The 14,640-nt window shown below is 42.5% G+C and overlaps 3 protein-coding genes across 3 annotated transcripts; 1 reads left to right on the top strand and 2 right to left on the bottom strand.

The window, feature by feature from the left end:
• Positions 1 to 4,577, bottom strand: pcyox1 (prenylcysteine oxidase 1). Its single transcript, XM_061073931.1, has 7 exons — positions 4,398 to 4,577; positions 4,047 to 4,191; positions 3,599 to 3,805; positions 3,336 to 3,510; positions 2,998 to 3,209; positions 2,746 to 2,898; positions 1 to 2,656 (listed from the first exon to the last, which is right to left on the bottom strand). The coding sequence occupies exons 2-7, from the start codon at positions 4,165 to 4,167 to the stop codon at positions 1,989 to 1,991; spliced, it is 1,536 nt and encodes a 511-aa protein (XP_060929914.1). The 5' UTR covers positions 4,168 to 4,191; positions 4,398 to 4,577; the 3' UTR covers positions 1 to 1,988.
• Positions 4,578 to 5,415: 838 nt separating this feature from the next.
• Positions 5,416 to 6,970, top strand: fam136a (family with sequence similarity 136 member A). The gene is made up of 3 exons (XM_061076647.1): positions 5,416 to 5,649; positions 5,797 to 5,937; positions 6,637 to 6,970. Exons 1-3 carry the CDS (start codon positions 5,563 to 5,565, stop codon positions 6,823 to 6,825), a joined length of 417 nt encoding a protein of 138 aa, XP_060932630.1. The 5' UTR covers positions 5,416 to 5,562; the 3' UTR covers positions 6,826 to 6,970.
• A 618-nt stretch (positions 6,971 to 7,588) lies between these two features.
• Positions 7,589 to 14,640, bottom strand: gmcl1 (germ cell-less, spermatogenesis associated). The gene is made up of 15 exons (XM_061070716.1): positions 14,298 to 14,640; positions 13,191 to 13,372; positions 12,958 to 13,077; positions 12,752 to 12,848; positions 12,573 to 12,670; positions 12,342 to 12,454; positions 12,182 to 12,247; positions 11,867 to 11,951; positions 11,687 to 11,777; positions 11,433 to 11,573; positions 10,996 to 11,065; positions 10,815 to 10,890; positions 10,590 to 10,735; positions 10,393 to 10,480; positions 7,589 to 10,294 (listed from the first exon to the last, which is right to left on the bottom strand). Exons 2-15 carry the CDS (start codon positions 13,368 to 13,370, stop codon positions 10,154 to 10,156), a joined length of 1,512 nt encoding a protein of 503 aa, XP_060926699.1. The 5' UTR covers positions 13,371 to 13,372; positions 14,298 to 14,640; the 3' UTR covers positions 7,589 to 10,153.

The following is a 14,640-nucleotide window of genomic DNA, read 5'->3' as shown; positions in this document are numbered from 1 at the left end:
CCTTTATTGTGATTGTAAACACTTTTAAAATCATACAGCATGATCAGGGAGGTTTCAATTAATGTTTGAAAGAATAATTTTATTTGTGCAGCAGAATTTGGGTTTTATTTGGCAATTGCAGATGGCTTTGACAATTTCAGGTTCAAATAAAGTGCACGATTAATAACCTTGCAATAGTACGACACATAAACACAACCCAAGAACTTCTTTAAAAAACATCTAGAAAAATACACGTTGAAAAGTGCTTAAGAAAGAATCAGCAAACAGTAGAGGCCTTCCCGAAGAAGCTAAACAACACATAGGTAAAGTTTCCTTAAGTGACATCATAGACACAGGTACAGAACACGTTTCCATTTGTTACAGCAAAAATACAGAAAGGCATCAGCCTCAGTTTTAAACTCTGACGGCAATTTTCACTTTTTAAATAAACACAAGCCGATTACTTTGATGAATTTAAGGCACCACAATGAAGTTGAATTGGTCAGTACGATTAGACTGTCTCCAATGATTAGGAATTGAAGAAAATACATGAATTTGTTAGTACTTTACATCAACATCATCCTATTTGCAGAGAAAACATCTTAGTAGTAAACCTCTCTCGCTGACAGCTGCCTGAACTATAACAACATTTACAGTAGTGTGCTGCAGACTCAGAAAATCCTCTGAATCCATCAATAAAGGGACAGCATCATATTAGAAAAGGCTGTGCATGAATTTGGCTGAAGGGCATCAGTTGTTGGTTTGTGTGATTTTAGCTTTGCCGTGTTTATAACAAAAGGAAAAGACATACAAAATGTATTTAAAAAATCAAACAACAAATTTGTTCAAGACTCATATACAGACTGAGGAACGCAGTGCCGTGTAGTTCACAGTGATTTCTCATTTCAACACAGTACAAACGTAGTTCCACCTTTTACTGTGACGTGTGCTGTTGTTGCTGGTGATGCCTTCAGGTCTCAACCCTGACAGTGATGATGTGGCTGCTGATAAGAGCTATAACAGAACATATCCCATTTATTACAACGTCGTTAAAGTAGCATTGCACTAAGTTTACTGCTTTGAATGCAGAGTCATCAATAAAAATGATTTCAAATAGGAAAAGAAATGTTAGAACTCTTAACAATGTGGTCATGTTACAGACCAGTTCAGGTTTAAACCATCCTATTTGAAGTTACTGCATGAAGCAGTTTGCCTGTGGAATAAGGATTATTATCAATTCACCTATAGATTTACACAAAATAAGCGAATCAATTGTTAAAAACTTTTCTGATCACCTCCCGGTTTGTTGCCTTGTAGCAATGTCATCTGACAATTATATCATTATAATAAAACTATTAATATATTATTGATTCATGTGAAGACTATTTTCTTGATCAATTGATTGGTCCACAAAAGAAAGAGAGAAAAACAGTCTAATTAGTGTAAACAACAGTGTTCTCTTTCTACAGACCAAACATAAAGATGGGAACATGATTCCCAAAAGGTAGTTCTTATCATACTGATGTTTGTTCTAGTGCTCATGTTTCTGGTAAGTCTTGTTTTAATTCAAATAGGACGAATTGACTGAGAGCTGAGACTCACTCCCGATTGGTCGAGTGTGCTCCTATCAGGGATATTTTAGCTTCATTTCCGGACAATGGGAGGGAGTGGAGACGCGTTGTCCATTTTATTAACCGTCTACAGCTGAAACCGTTGAATATGGAGCGTCTTTGCTTGAAAATTAACAAATGTTAACATAAAAAACTAATTTTGCCAGTTTTTTTTGACTGATGTTGTTGTAAATCTCAGCAACAGTACTTTACTTTCTAGAAATTAAGTTTTAACAAACCAGATTCTAAGTTTAAGGAGGCCAGAGCACCACAGACACCTGAAGGAGCGTTGGGGTTCACCCTGACTGGAGTGATTACAGTGCAGCAGACATGCCCTTGAGCATCTCTACATACCCTACTCTATTGCTTTCTGTTCTCATCTCAAGTAGTGGTCCCATCTCAGAGTTCCCCTCGAAGTCGGGTGTGCAGGTCCTCCTGGTCGATTTTGTCGACCTGGCTATGCCAGCGGTGGTGTGCCAGCAGGGCCACGTTCCTGGCGGAGATGGCGCTCATCTCCATGGTGCTCGCCGCCCACTCCACAGCGCTGAGGTAGTACAGCCGGTTGTGCAGGATGAAGGGGGGGGTCCTCCGATGCGGTGGGCGGTACGCAGGATAAGCCATCCGGGTCTCGGACACCGAATCCCATGAGAGGAACATGTTCTGCAGATGCTCCTGAGTCAGCGGCTGCAGCGATGACACCCTCCAGACTTTGGCGTGGCTGGCGGGGGGGCGTTTGTAGCCATCAGGGATGTGCACGGGGTCGAGAGAGGTCAGGCGGTGGATGAGCGAGCCCTTGGAGTCGGTGGTGAGGACGTCAGACACAGTGAAGTCAGAGGGCGGCTCCGTGGTGCCGAGGTAGGACATGTTAAGCAGGCCGTGGACCAGAGTGGACACCGTCTGGTGGTAGCGCCCAGGGTAGTGAGACGGGATTGGAGGAGAGAAGCCTGAGAAGGTGATGTCAGACCCCCCCTGGTGAAGCGGCGTTGCTATTACCACGATGTCATAAAGAGAGTGAGCGGAGCCCGACTCCCCGACATAACTGACCTCATAGTAACTGACTGTGGGGCCTGAAAATACACGAGAGGCAAAACCCACACACGTTACAGATCCATCAACAAGAGAGAATCGAATCTATATGGATTTATGAGGTCGTTACCTGACTTGGAAGGTCGAACTTTGACTGAGATGGACATCACTCGGGCCGGGATGAGAACACTCTTACTGTTGTACAACAGTCCTGAGCAAACTTTCTTGTTGCCTCCATCCACGGCCCACTGACCTGAATCTGCTCCTGCTAACGACGAGGCCCCTGGAAGACGAGACACACAAGTTCAATCTCGTATTTACAACTTCCCAACAAAAAAGAAGTATTACTATAAATGTGATAAACCAACACTTGAAAACATACCTGCAAACCCGTGGATGCGGACACTTTGACCATAGTTAACACGAGTGATGGGTGCAACGACCTCATTGAGGAAGATCTGTGAGAATCCTTCACTCCTCATGGTTTCCTCCAGCGTCTGATTCATTAGGGTGAGAAAACTGTCGCCGCCCATGGCGTGCAGGAGTTTCTCCACGCTGGAGAATGAGTAACCATACTGCTGGTACTGGTAGATCCTGAGGAGGACAGGGTTTCCACGAGCAATGAGAACATGTAACAAAACAAGGAAGAGGAAACCGAAGGTGATATTCCTGGATCTCCCTCTGGAAGAATCTGATTTAAGTGCTGTGACAGTTTCTTACCTCATAAATTTGTCCAAAATACTCTCCACCCACATCTGCATCCGAAGCATGTTGAAGCCGTATCGCCAGAGCATGCGTAGGAAATTAATTACGAACCAGTCGCTCTCTTCAAACGTCAGCTCCTTTCCGTCAAAGATCGCCATTTTAGACGAGACCTCTTTCCTCGGAGGGACACCTGAAATAAAACAGGAAACAAAGTGAAATATGATGGACTAAATTCTAATGAAAGTTTTCATGTTCAACCTGGTATACGATGGCGTTACCTAATTTTTCCACAAAGTGCTTCATGTGTAGGTTTAAAGGATGGATCATTAAACCTCCCATCTCATACTCGTGATCCCCGATCCTCACTGTCGCCAGCGGCCCACCGCCTACGCCGGATTCAAACACGTCAATCTTCACCGCGGCTCCGAACTCCTGCCGCAGGTAAAACGCTGCTGCCGTGCCACCGATGCCTGCTCCGACCACAGCTGTACGGAAGGAGCAACGACAACAGGGTCAGGAAGTGTGCTCCAAGTGGTCCACTTACAATAAAATGGCATCAAAAGCCCATGGAGCCTCTGATATTTTCAGTTTACCTTGAATCTAACTCTGATATTTTGATAACCTGAAACCTGGCACACTTTAACAGCTCGAAAATTGATATAAACAATCAGTTTATTACTCTAATAATTGAACTGATGAAGTGTTGGTTTCTGGGTAGAAGCTCACCTATCTTTTTGGGCTGCTCCTGCAGATCTGGGGCTGAAGCTGAACTCCTGCCGCTGCTGGGACAGAGCCACAGGAAGCACAGAGCTGTCAGTGTGAGGGTGGGAAGACTCATAGTGGACATCTAGAGCTCTGCACCGAGGAACATCTGTGCGGGAAGGAAACAAACACAAGTTCAGCTCATTAGTTCCCATCAGTCTCGGTCAAAGGTCACAGGAGTTCAGGCTCGAGCAGCGAATAACAAGGGGAAATAGAACACTATCGTAAAGCTAATTTTCAGCAGTGATCACGTCTTTTTACTGGTTTTAACTTTTAAATCAAATCCAAACCTTCAATGACACAGTGTGAACTCACTGTTTTCAAAGTGACTGTGGTGGATCCAGAAGTGAAATTCACACACGTCTCTTCACCGTGACCGTTGAGTTCAAGTTTAAAGCTCAATAAAAACTCTTCTTCTCTTTTGTTAAAGTCCGGACGAACAGAGCAGAAGTAGAAATAACTCACTGAACTGGTTTCACACTTGATTCATGCCGGAGCTCCGTGAACAGCCACAAATATTGAGACACACTTCCTGCTTACACTGAAGTGTGCGTTTCACAATAAAAGCATCAAAATCCATTTGAGATTATAACTGAATAATTCCTTGAACACAAGTAATCCTCAGATTGCAGTTTACAAACAAAAGTGACAAGACAGGGAAAAATATGCCCCAGCTTTGTTAACCTTATAATGATAACATATAACTAGGGTTAAGTTGTAGCACTAACCGGACCGATGTTACAACAACTTAATTATCACGCCAAATTGACCACTAAATCCAAAATGGTCGACTTGCTGTTGCCTTTTTCATTTGTAAATCTGGTTTTGGATACACAACTGTCCTCATTTTCGTGAGGATCAGTGAAAGCTAACTGGGGTGATTTTCTATAGGTGGCGCTGTTGAGCCATTTTCCCACGCCCATTTCAAATTAATCCAGAATACAATTACTTTTTGATGCTTTGAATTTCATGCAAACTTTGGTCGAAATTTGAGTATGTCTAGGCCATGAAAAACCACCGTAGGTGCTCGGGCCTTAATTATTAGCATAACAGTCTGGTACTATTTAATGACTCCTTTTACTTTAAATATTTTAGCAACAATTTACTGTTCATACTTTTGCCAGTTTTGATTAATTTAAGACTATGGTGTTTCCATTTTACAGGATATTAATATTTCTTCCACTACTGTTTAATGATTATAACCCTTTATAAATATCCCCTTTATATCAAGATCTCGTTGGACTTATTTTGAAGCCCGACTAACCAAACCGGAAATAAAAAAAATCTCCCTGAAACCGGTTGCGGAAGTAAAGCGGAAATGACGCCATCATCTCGCATCATGAAGCATGCTTGAATGGAGGTGACCTTAGTTATTATCACACAGTAACGTGGAGTATTAGCGGCTTCCGGCGGGTAGATCTCGGTAGTTTGGTGTAGATGCTGCAAGAGCTGAAGTTTCCCGGAAGCAGGACGAGCAAACATGGCGGAAGGGCATCAGGCACGCGTTCAGAATGTGGTGGAGGAGATGGTGCAAAGCCTGGAGAGAGACAACATCCGGAAAATGCAGGTCGGTGTGTGTCTCAAGCATGAAGAAGTGTGTGCGTGCGTTTGTGCGTGCGTGCGTGCGTGCGTGCGTGCGTGAGTGAGTGTGTGTGTGTGTGCGATTGTGTGAGTCCTCCGTGTCCCTCACCTGTCACCTCTCCCCCCCCTGCAGGGTCGCATGTTCCTGTGCAGCGCAGACTGCTGTGACCGACCCACCGACTCCATGTCCCAGGTGCATCAGTGCATCGACAAGTGTCACACGCCGCTGGCCAGAGCTCAGGGTCTGGTCACCTCCGAGCTGGAGAAGTTCCAGGTGAGAAGAACCCCCCCCACACACACACACACACTGCACAGTCAGGTCACAAGTGAGAGAGACCAGAAACAGTCTCTGACTAGTTGTTATAATGAAAACACTAAGAGTGATAACTATGGACGTAAAGATGTTATTAATGATGGCAGCAACAGTTCATATCAGTGTTGTCTGAATCCTGCAGCTCTGGAGTCAGAGATGCCCACAAAGAGAAAACACAAAGGCATAGCTACATTACACACGGGAGATCATGTCTGAGAACAGAGGCTGAAACTGTGCGACGAATAAGAATAAGAGCTCTTCTTTACTGTTCTCTCTAATATGTTGGGTTTTACTCTGAAACCTTTCTTTACTTGCAGATATTTATTATTCCTACATGTTGTAGTCATAGAGAAAAATGAGGGGGTGAGTTTCCGTAGATACCAAGAGAGAAACAGAAAGAAACCAACCCAACAATAACGTTTTTCGAAACTGTACAAATGTACAACTCCCACATAAAAATCCATATCATCACCTTTTTCATTATGCATTTATAAAAATAAATGAATATACAGGCCTCACTTGGAGAAATCATTTTCCATCATGTCATGTCAGGTTATGGAGTGAATAACAATAAGTTTTAGCCTCTTAAACGTGCTCACTAGCAGTTTAAACTCATTCTTTACCATGTTTTATCTCGTCTTCGCCCCCCTCCCCCCCCAGGATCGACTGACCAGGTGCACGATGCACTGTAACGATAAGGCCAAGGATCTGTTCGACTCCGGCGCCAAGGACACGGCGGTTCGAGCTCTGATGGACCGCTGCGTGGGCACATGTGTGGACGACCATCTTAGCCTGATCCCCAGCATGACCCGAAGAATCAAAGAGAATCTGGACTCTTTAGAGCAGTGATGAGGGCGAAGGATGGCGGAGGTCACATCCTGGAGACAGACACACACACACACTCAGCCAGTTCGAGTTGTGTGAGTTTTGGTCATGTGCAGATTTAAAACAGAGGTTTATAATTGTGCTCTGTGGGGTTTAACAACAGAAGCCCCCCCCCCCCCCCCGGAGACTGGGCGCTGAACATTTCTATCATGTTAGAACTTAAAAGAAATAAAACCTGTGATAAATGTGTGTTATATCACAAATGCTTGAAGTGTGTTCTTTTAAGAATTGTTTAACAGCCATATTTAACCTCTGAAGTTACGACCATGAGCCTCCTCATCCTCTGCTCATTTTGTTTTATTGTGACATGTTCTGTGATTGCCTCATCTCCCCTGGTGAGATGTGTTCATATGACTTCAAAGTTCTGTAGATGTCCCTGTTTTATGATTGCATTACTTCCAGATCAGCAACACAAGCTCTAGCAATGAATAACACCAGTTTTACGTTTGTAATGTGTATTTTAACGACAGCAAAATGTTAGCACAGGAAAGGCCACACAAGTCTCAAAGTGACTGCAGGAGGAAGCTGAGAGCATCGTCATCCCACTACCTGTCGAGTTGATAAAAATCCAAACCACTGCCAATGTTCATTTAGAAAAAGTTTATACTTCACATTAATTGATGCAGGGTCGGCTGAATGGAAGAGGACAACAGCAACACACAACATGATACATCAAGCCTGTGAGTGAGTCAGCAGATGATAGAAATGAAATTCTACACTTCAGTAATGAGGGAACGATGGCATAGTTTTATTACCGGTTAAAAAGAACAGGTAACATGTGAATTTGAACATCTCTGATAGAAAATTGATATTATAGGTCCCAGATTAACAAGTGAGAGACTTCAGAGGCTCAAGTCTTAGATAACAGTCCTCTGCAATACCACATGAAAGTTATAAAGTCTTTAGCAGCCAGAAACTGTTTAACATATCATTTAGTGAAGGAAATGACAGGAGCTCTGAATTCTGGAGAGGAGCCAACTGAAAACAGCATTGGTGCCACCTACACACTGATCTTTGAGCCACGCTGACAGGAGGGTGCTGTAAAACAGAGTAATCAGATTCTTTTAACAGCTCTTATCAAAAACTAAAAAAAAGGATAAATAATTTATGTTTGGGCTTCTTGCATAACTGACAGGAAAAAAGATTTGATTGCTAATCATTAAATCGACACTTATAAAAAAATAATCGAAATCAAGGGAATTAACTTTAGTTGCAGATGAGAAAGGTCAAGTTCATCAGCTAAAATAATCATAAATGCAAACTTAACTTTGTAAAAAAACACGTGATAGCACCACAGCCCATGTCAACGGGCAGTTTTTTTGGAAGTTCAATATTGTGTACATTTTTTACTTTGAAAAAATACAAATGAAGTAAAAAATAAATAAATGCCAAATAAAAACAGTTTAACCTGATGACAGTTGAAGCTATACAGGTGAGTTACATGACAGTGTATTGGCTGTACATAATTTACACATCTGAAAAATCCCCACATGTATTTGTTCTCAAAGCAACATGAGGTAAAAGATTTCCAAAATCGCCAACAGTGAAGTTAATCATTTTTCAACAACTTAACTGCAGAGATTCTTAGTGTGGTGAGGGCAGCAGCAGAAGTAGACTGCTCACACGTTCCTGTACACGACGATACAGAGTTTCTCCCATGAAATGAAGAGCCAGTGCCCTGCAGAGGTTGATACTGCAGAAAGTCTGAAGTGAATATCTAAGCAGCAGGACATCAGGGAGCTGGTGTTCTAACTGTAAACTGTGACAACGATACGTGAAGACTCCTGAAGCCTCTTGTCTCATGATGAAAGATTATTGAAATCTCGACTTTGAGAAGCTTAACTGTAAAGTCAGGTCCTTCAGGGGTCAGCGATGCCACTTCCTCCACTTGACTGAGGAGGTAGTGAACTTTCTGACCTGAAAGAGCTTGAACAGAAGCTGTTGTTGTTGGTGAAGAATGATAACATTAGCAGACAAACCCACATTAAGACTAGGAGCGTGCTCACATCGGGTAAATCCGTCCTGAGAGATCCAATCATAAGTTGGACAGCGTTGGGTTCGTCTGTCCACATCTGACATTAAAATGTGACCTGGATGTGTCTCCATCCTGTTACCACTTGTGATTGGATCACTCTGGAGGGATAATACCAGACCTTAACCAATGAAAACAGTGGAGTTAACAAGTGGAAACAGGCTGATTCTGTGCTTCTTCCACATAAAGCAGTAGGATATCTGTTTTTTGTCATCAGCTGCTGGTGTGAAACGTTTAATCTAACAGCAAAGGTGCTAAAATGAAGAGTCTGCAATATGTGACGCTGCAGGTCTGACTGAAAAAATTCAGGTCAATACAAGAATCAAATAAGGAAAATAATTGAAATACGTGTCGACCCATTTCAAAACAGTGCTGGTGGAGTTTCTAACACACCCATAAGTGGACCACACCTCAGTGCTCACCCCGAGTTAAATTTACATAAGATCAGAGGAACAATAGCCTGACATCTTCCCATATAAGTGAGTGCAGCAACTGCTCTTCTAAATCGATTATACATTTTTAAAGCTCATATTGATCTTACTGATACAGTTATCAGGTTTTCTGAGGTATTGACCTCTGAGCGATGGACAATTTATGACAATCTGTTGTGTTTTCTTTCACCCGTGAGTCACATGTGTGTTTACATTAGGAGATTTTCTTTTTCCCATTAGTGGACCTGTATTCCAGTTGACCTGATGCACGTCTCTAAGTCTGAGGTTTGCTCTGCAGCGTGATGAGGCTTTTATAAATGCTCAGCTTCAGCCTCTGTTGATGTTCATACGTCCGAGACTGATAATTTTCCCACAATTATCGATTAAAAACCAATTCCACGCTGGTTTCAATAATACTGTGAGGTGAGACTCTTCCAGGGTTGTCACAAACACCAGATCTAAACAACCTGAAGTCCAAAGCATCTCATGATAAATGGAGGTTTTCCATTCTGATGAAAGGCCCGACCTCTCCATTCAGACAGTTCGTGACAAACATTCGAGGAGAAGTGAAGCTGCCCTGAAGGCGGAGTGTGGCCTGATCCCTCCTGGCCACTGTGATGTGTCTCTGTCACACAGTAAACTCAGAATGTGCCAAAACACTAAATACATAGACACAGAACATTTTCCAATCACACCTCACTGAGGTACAGAGCATGCAGACGATATGTCCCATGTAGACAATGGTGTTGAAGATGGTGGTGGATTGTACATACAAGCTTGTGTCAGTGTCTCGGCTTCACCGTGAAGAGTGGCAGTGGGAGGACTGGCATCAAGACAGACAGCGTGTAGTGCTGTCTGGCTCTGAGGAATCTAGACGGTTGTCCAAGTGTGGCGACGTATACAGGAAGTTGCAGCACACGTAGAGGGGGAATGATAACAAGCGGCTGTCCAGGTTCATCACCACGTACTCCTAAAGGGATCGAAGGGAACAGGAGAATATTAAGAACGCCTCCAACATAAGGCTGTGACAGCTGAGCCATTTACATCTGCAGCCGTGTATTCACTGACCTGGTCTTTCTCCAGGGTGAGGAGCTGGTAACCCGTCGAGCGACTGCAGACCAGCTTCCCTCGGCTGTCAAAGGAGGCGAGACGCAACCTGCACACATAGAAATGATATAGTAGGAATCGTTGGACATTTTAGTTTGATGTCAGTTTTTAAAGGCTTTGGAATCAGAGAATGTTTGAAGTTAAACTGCACAGCTGACCTGTATGCCAAATGCCTCCGAAGTTGCAGGCTCACAGCGCCCCCACAGGGCTGACTCAGGGTATTTCTTTTGAAGACTATGAAGCGGTTTGTGTAGGTCACCAACAAGTCAAAGCCAAAGTTAAAACCTGTCCACCGCCAGCAGTACTGAGGAAAAGGAAAAAACATCTCAGTAAACCTGTGACTGTAAAGGAGCCTCGGCTAGTGTAACAGTGAGAAGACTCACATCTCCATCTTTGGTCAGCTTCCTTCCACACCTCATACTGTTCAGCTCAAACTCCTCTCTATTGGCTTCCTGGGGACTAGAGACAGATGGATTCCGATGTCATCACAACTTTAACACAATATTTTATATATTTACAGTAACTGTGGTCATATTGTGATAACACTCAGTCTTAGGCACTTACCCATTGTCGTTGTCGAATTCTGTCCGGAGCATTGCAAACCACTGATTTTTGTAAACCGATGTTAGCCAATCTACAATATAAAATATGACAAGAAAAATGTCAGTGCATCAAACACATGGAGGCTCTTCCTAAAAATATAGATTAAAGTGTTTACTGCTGTTGCTTTATATCTAGTAGTTACATTTAAGTCTGTGTAGTTCTTAATGCTGCTGTTTGAGACAACTTAACCAACTACATCAAACATGGAAACAGAATATTGGCAAAATAACAGGCATATTTTCTCCATGAGTAACATGAGAGTCCATAAAAACTAAATGTAACCATTTAAAAACTTCAATAAAATATTTCTTTGTATTCAAAATTGCTTCACTGCTTTGAAACCAGGTAATGAAATTAAAGATCTAAAGAAAGCAATGTCAGAAAGAACCAAATCTTACCAGGGGGCAAAATATTATCTCTCTCCAGGATGCGTGCAGATGCCAAATCGTTGATGATGTACTGGAGACGAACGTATTTGAACACCGAACAAAAAGGTGCACCGTCGTCTGTGTTCAAGAAGGGCTCTCTCTCACACAGGTCTGTAGAGCAAGGTTAAATGAAAACAGAGTCAAACATCTGGTTGTGGTTCAATAACAGCAAAAAGGAGAATTAACATGGAGTGATATTTCATAAGGTGCAGGTTTTAAAGTACCAGTCCTGCGCTTGCACAACCAGGCATCAGCATCAGCCAGAAGCTGCTTGATGGGACCGTCCCACGATGGATTGAGTTGCAGAAACATCCACTTCAGAGAGAGAAAATGATTAAAAAACGAGTCTAATAAAATCAAAATGAAAATATGTTGATCGAAAAGTATATAATATTTCCTCCTACCTTTTTCAGAGCAGTGTAAACATCCATCTCCACCTGCATTACAAACAGATCTGAGGACTGAATGAGCTGCTCCATCACCTCAGCTCTGAAATCACAGGGCAGACACAAATGTTATAATAGTCATAGACAATGATTTTTGCACTGTGGTTTGAAATATTATTACTCAACTCTTGACATTTTATTGCGATATAAATTAGATTTCATGATCCTCAGAGGAGAAACCAAATCAGCTCAGTCATAATTATATAATTTAAGAAAGGTTCGAGACTAAACAAGGATGTAAAAGTTAAATTATTGTGAGCTGAGGACACAAACCCAAGTTCTTTCATCAGCTCCACATTTTGGTGGGTCATCAGGTTGTTCAGAAGCCACTCAAGACACCTACAGCACGAGATATAAAAACAAAAATATCAGAAATAACAAACACACCTTTTAATTAATAATCTAACTATAATTAGATGAAATCAAATCTGACTTTTTCATGACGGAATCCAAGCCGTAGATACTGGCACAAGCGTAGTAGCCACACACAGTCTTTGCACTGATGTTTTCCTTCATGGTTTCTCCACACTGCTGGATCAGACCATCCTGTGGACAACAAACCACAAGATTTGATTAAGATTGATTTCATATGACTCCATTTCTGGAAAAGCAAAACTGTGACTTTACATTTGCGAAAATAAATGATTTATTTCAATTCACTGACCAGTTGTAGCATGCAAGCAGCGGCAAGAATACTGACGACTCTGCTGGGCTTGATCAGGACATCGTCCCGGTACAGGGATCCAAACACCACCTGAAGAGCTACACGCATGCAACAGTACAGCTATCAGTATATAATAGAAATGTTCGACTGTTTGCTTTCTGTAGCTTAAGTGCTCTTACCTTCAGTGTCGATGTTCTGGTCCGGGATCTCCAAGCCAATTTCCATCATGTTTGACTCCTTCCAAGAGCCGCTGAACATACTGGAAAAATATCCCGACTGCAAAAAGCAAGAAAGACAAAGAGCTAGTACAAAAAGAAAAGGATGACCCACATGAATGGCAATATCACTGACTCTCTATGAGGTGTTTTGTGTCATCATATTTTACCTGGCACAGGTAGACTTTGTGCAAGTTCCACTCCTGCCCCAGAGCACAGATGCGAATGTCGCTGTTTTCCCCGTTCAGGAACAGGGTTTGATAAATGTACCTCGATGTGCATTTCAGTTTCTTCCTGCTCAAGTTTGGAAAAAAAACAACAAACAACAGAGGAGAGACAGAAGAGACGGTGAGACAAAACACTGATGACTGAAAGACATTTCACATCGAGCTGATCATTGGACTTGCCTGCGAGGTGTATCCAGTATGGCATCATCCTCCTCTTGTTCACTGTCACAGTCACATGGGGCATTTCTTTTCCTCTTCTTGCACTCACAGCTGCGCTTGCGGCTGCTGCTTGTGCCCTCGACAGCTTCCTCCGGCCCCCGAGAGGGCGACTGGAACCTGCTGCCCAGACTTCCCATCTCTACACGAAACAAACAATACAACAACTCAGCTGCACTGTATCGTCACATGGCAACAGGTCTGTGTTAATCAATATGGAATCAATATCAAGAGAGCATACGCTGTCAGGGACTTTGGCTTTTGGAGGATTGTAATAGCTTGTGTTGGAAGTTTCTTTTGCTCCCACTGACAATGGATTTTATTCCTGATTCTTGTTGATTTGTTTATTGATTTATTGATAAAACAACAGTAAAACATATCAATAATTGTTACAGTATAATTAGAATAAAGAGTAAATTAAAAATCGATTGTTTGTCCTTCTGTGCTCATAAAGAAGAGTTTAAACCCACAACCTTAACTTAGAAGATGAAAAATATCCATCTTTAAAAAAGAAACTTTTGGTATTTCGTGAAATACTAACTAACTATTATCAGAAAGGTTATTGAAGTAATTTATGAATGGACTAATTGATTCATCATTTCAGCTTATTGTTCTCTCTTAACACTGCATTAAGAATGTGGAGATCTACTTATATTTCCTTCTTTCACTGTATTGTGAAATTTAGAGACTTACAAGGCAGCATATTGTTCTTTAGTTGTTTGCTCAAAACGTCAATATTTAATTGAGTTATTAAAGGCTTTTCCACCACTACCGAACTCTTCCTCAAAAATAACACTGTGTAGTGGAATACTGAAGGAAAGAAGACGAAGGATCAGAACTTGTTGTTGTTGTATCATCTGCCTTCTTGACTGAAAGAGAAGTCACATGTGCTCACAGGAGACTCGACATTCGTTTTTACCTGACTGTGCGAGTTTGGGGAACGAAAAACAAAACAAAATGGACTTTGATTAGCTTCCCTTGACAATAACAAGAGTCTGATGGAAGAGCCCCCTCCTCCAGGCTCTTCTAAACACATGGACAGAGTGTCACACCGTCACGACACCCACCTGGCGATCAGCTCCGGGCAGACGGAGGCAGAGGAACCAGGTAAATTCAACGGTAAACACCGGCTGATGATCCCCGGGTCGCACCGCCTGTCAGACACCGACGAGCCAGCAGAGGAGGAGCTAGCCTCAGTTAGCCCCGGAGCTAGCCTCAGTTAGCCTCAGAGCTAGCCTCAGAGCTAAGCGCAGAGCTAGCTTAGCTTCCCCACAGAAAGACGTGAGTAAGTGTTTCTCCTGACGATCAGCTCCACCTCGGTTCAGTCACATGTTTCTGAATCGGAGGAGATGTAAACACAGAGAGAACAGATGACGTGTGGATGCCTGTCTGTGCTTCTGTTGTTGTTCT

The sequence above is a fragment of the Limanda limanda genome, chromosome 1, assembly GCF_963576545.1.
Source record: "Limanda limanda chromosome 1, fLimLim1.1, whole genome shotgun sequence".
In the NCBI taxonomy this organism is placed as follows: domain Eukaryota; kingdom Metazoa; phylum Chordata; class Actinopteri; order Pleuronectiformes; family Pleuronectidae; genus Limanda; species Limanda limanda.
The sequence above is the reverse complement of the archived record's forward strand: the minus strand, read 5'-3'. Positions and strand labels throughout refer to the sequence as shown.